Source organism: Triticum dicoccoides, chromosome 5B (assembly GCF_002162155.2).
Source record: "Triticum dicoccoides isolate Atlit2015 ecotype Zavitan chromosome 5B, WEW_v2.0, whole genome shotgun sequence".
Taxonomy (NCBI): domain Eukaryota; kingdom Viridiplantae; phylum Streptophyta; class Magnoliopsida; order Poales; family Poaceae; genus Triticum; species Triticum dicoccoides.
In genome coordinates, this window is record NC_041389.1 from 723,153,123 (window position 1) to 723,156,608 (window position 3,486).

The window sequence follows — 3,486 nt, forward strand, 5'->3', positions numbered from 1 at the left end:
CTCCGGTTGCCTACTGCATCCTCGCGTAGCTTCTTCTCTAGCCCCGTGCCGACATGGTGGCTAACCAAGAGGAGGAAACGCTCATGTGCTGCTCTTCCTTCCCACGTGGGGTTTGTTTCACACGGCCGCCATTCCACGAACCCTAGCTTCCTTTCCCATGGATCCACAACGCAGCACCCCTCGCCTTCTCCTCCATCCTCTCTCGTCAGACTTTGCCCCCATATTCCACCGCCATCGCCTCTGTCCGACGGCGAGGAGCTTCTCCACCCACGACCAATGGTTGGGGAGGCAGGGTCTTCTCGCCGGGGTGGAGGAGTAGGGGAGGGCCGGGAGGCCTGCGGTAGGTGAGCAGCGACGCCGGCCTGCTGGGATGGAGAGGCCCGCGGTGGGGGAGCAGCGACGCCGGCCTGTTGGGATGGAGCAGCGAGGCACAAGCTTGGTGGTTGTGGTTGGTTTATCCTCTATCTCCAGATCCCCTCTTGCTCATTCTCCTCCTCTCCCCATATCTTCCTCTTTTGTTTGTGTTCCTCTGATTTGCAAGGATTGTGGGAAGCAAATGCACGTGGATGAGTTGTTTCTTCTTGTGTGAAAGTCTCTTTCATGCTAATCGACTCATTTTTCTTGTTCATACCAATAGGCCATACATGCTCTTTTTTCTTGTTTATACCTGTAGAAAAATTATGGTGCTGATGATTGATCTAAGTATCATGTTTGGTTTTATGGAAATAGGAATTTACTTCTGGAGATGTGTGTAGTGGTCTTCTCGGCAACAAAGTATCATGTTTGGTTTAATGGAAATAGGGATTTACTTCTGGAGATGTGTGTAGTGGTCTTCTCTGCAACTTGCCCCCTTGGACACCCTCATATCTGAAATTTTTGTCTTACCAATTTAATGTTGGTTCACATGCAGGTTCAGAGAGTAGCACCATGCATTGCATGATGACTGTTGGTGATCTTTGCAAGACAATGAGATATGGTCATTCTCAAAAAGGTAGATCTGTTACATATTGAATCAACATGGCATAGTTGTGCTCTTGAATGACCACCTGATGTGTTGTTCAATATATTTTATTTTTCATTGAAAAGTTATTGTATGGTATAAGGAAGAACTTTTGGAGACTCTTGCTTATTTTCTTCGGGAATAATAGGGTGTCTTCGATTACAGTAGAGGCCCGCTAAGTATCCTAATTAGTTACACAAATAATTATGCCATCTAAAAATTCGATGACCGGTAAAGCAGGCGGTAGCATCATATGACGCTGAGCAGCAGGCCATGAGACACCATCTCTATTTTTTTCAAGTCTGGATTATAATTTTCGTTAGTATTTGCCTACTCTTCACTTAGTGATAGCCATTTATTCTTTGATTCGTTGGACTGAATACTAGACCAATTTATGCTTGCCATGGTTCATCTAAAGTGTTGCCGGAGCTTTTAGTTTGTTCGATTTGCTGTCCTTCTTATATTCTTGCATTATAATGTTTTTTCCACTTATATAAATTCAGTTTCTGTGGTGTCCACCTTTGCCATATTTGCATTTGCTGATGAACCATCTGCAACTTGAAGGATTTGGTCACAGTTGGTGTGCAGTACAGTTAGAAGGGTGGTAGGCTCGATATATCCAGGGTCTTTGTGAAATGACTGAAGTATTACCTATGTTTTGGGTTATTCAAAAGCATGCACTGCTGACTTTCCAAAATCTCGCTAGCAATTTTTCATGCTCTATTGATTTTCTTTTGCCTTCTATCGTCCTTGGTTTTGCTATTTTCCTCACTCCTCTTCCTGTTGTTGGTGCAGGGTCAATCAGTTCTTCGTTTGTATTGCTGCTCGGGGAGGTAAAGTTCTTCCTTGCTCATCTCATATTCGACAAATTCTTATGAACTGAGATGGCTCCATTTTCTTTTTTCATTGCATATCCAGGCTCTCTACTCGTTTGCTGCACGTCAGTGTCGTTGCCGAGCAAGGTTAGCCATGATTTTGTTAGCTTAATTTGTTACTTCCATCCTGCTGCTTGTGGGGTTATCCTCCCGATTTTGTTAGAAAAAACACCCTCTTATCTGTTTGTAGTTGCATGCTTACTAATTTCGGAGGCGTATATTCATTTAGGTTCAGATCCATGCTTGCGCGGTTTATCCAGGAAAGCCATACCTTTCGGCGGTCAGTGTGCAGTCCATGCGACCTGCTCCTCCTTGTCTGCTCTTCTTGCTCACTAATGCATGCTATTTTATCAGCCTTTTTTCCTCACTAATGCATGCAAGTTAATTAACTGTCTAATAAAATGAACCTCTGCTCTCAGGGTCCGGTATGTGTTCTGTTTGATGTTTATTAATCCTTTGGTTTGTTTGATGTTACATGTGCAGACTTACTATTCCTCGCTGATACATGCAGGTTAATTAAATTTTTCTGGTTCTCACTAATAATGCATACAAGCAAATTGACCATCCAATTAAATGAACCTGCACTTTCAGAGTTCAGTAGGTTTATTGTTTTTTGTTTTTGTGTTGTCCAATATTTGCTGTTGCGAACCCTTACGTCTTTATTCTTTGCGTTCCATTGTACGCCTCTAGGTTGTTTCGCTTGAAGATCCTGGGTGCTTTGCCTTCTCTAATCGTCTTGTCTCCTGCTGCTTCACTTCCCCAGGTTTGTGCATTCTCTTTGGAGCTGTACTATTAGACACTGCACGCTGAACACTGTTTCTCATGTAGGTCCCTGGTTCCTTTTGTTTGCAGGTCCTACTCTTGTTGCCTTCAATTGCTTTGTCGTCTACCACTTTGTTAGCTCACCAATTCCATGTTGGCTGTTAAGGTTTGTTTCTGCACCTCAGTTTTTAGTTTTGTTTCCTTTTGTTTCTGTGTATTACCTAATGCTTTATTCTGGTACTAACCAATTATCATGTGTGTTCTTTCTTTGTGTTTGGGTTTATTACTTCCTCCGTTTCTTTTTAGTTCGCATATAAGATTTGGTCAAAGTCAAACTTTATAAAGTTTGACCAACTTTGGAGGAAAAAATATCAACATTTACAATACTAAAGCTATATGGTATGAAAGTTAATTTCATGATGCATCTAACAATGTTAATATTTTTTTCTATAAACTTAGTCAAAGTTAACAAAGTTTGACTTTGACCAAATCTTATATGCGAACTAAAAAGAAACGGAGGGAGTATGTTGTTTGTTTCATTTATACCGTTTCCTATGCTCAGGATGTGCCCATCCATGTCTTTTGTGATCCCTATTTTGGAGACACCAGCCCCATCCATGTCTTTTGTGATCCCTATTTTGGAGACACCAGCCGTGCAGTTTACTTTGCTCGCTCTTTCATACGTGTGTGAGATTACTGATGATGGCATTGTGCTCGCTGGGGTGGAGCTTGAGCTTTCTAAGAATGGTGTCTTCCTGCCGCCAGATAGGAGATTTTTCTGGGCAGCTGGCTGCACGAGGGTCTATGGGTTTGTGATTAGAGACTACAATTCCACTGTGTGCTAGCCTA

The 3,486-nt window shown here is 42.6% G+C and overlaps 1 protein-coding gene across 1 annotated transcript; it reads left to right on the forward strand.

Moving 5' to 3' along the window:
- Positions 1–378: 378 nt before the first annotated feature.
- LOC119313022 lies at positions 379–2,906 on the forward strand. The gene is made up of 7 exons (XM_037588833.1): positions 379–448; positions 911–991; positions 1,796–1,833; positions 1,919–1,962; positions 2,105–2,155; positions 2,566–2,638; positions 2,728–2,906. The coding sequence occupies exons 2-7, from the start codon at positions 928–930 to the stop codon at positions 2,800–2,802; spliced, it is 345 nt and encodes a 114-aa protein (XP_037444730.1). The 5' UTR covers positions 379–448; positions 911–927; the 3' UTR covers positions 2,803–2,906.
- Positions 2,907–3,486: the final 580 nt, after the last annotated feature.

Bases quoted from the DNA above. Each gene is read 5' to 3' on its own strand.
- LOC119313022 (XM_037588833.1), top strand. From the start codon at position 928: ATGCATTGCATGATGACTGTTGGTGATCTTTGCAAGACAATGAGATAT. The intron at 992-1,795 runs GTAGATCTGTTA...TTGTTGGTGCAG, and splicing joins ATATGGTCATTCTCAAAAAG to GGTCAATCAGTTCTTCGTTT. The intron at 1,834-1,918 runs GTAAAGTTCTTC...TTGCATATCCAG, and splicing joins TTGTATTGCTGCTCGGGGAG to GCTCTCTACTCGTTTGCTGC.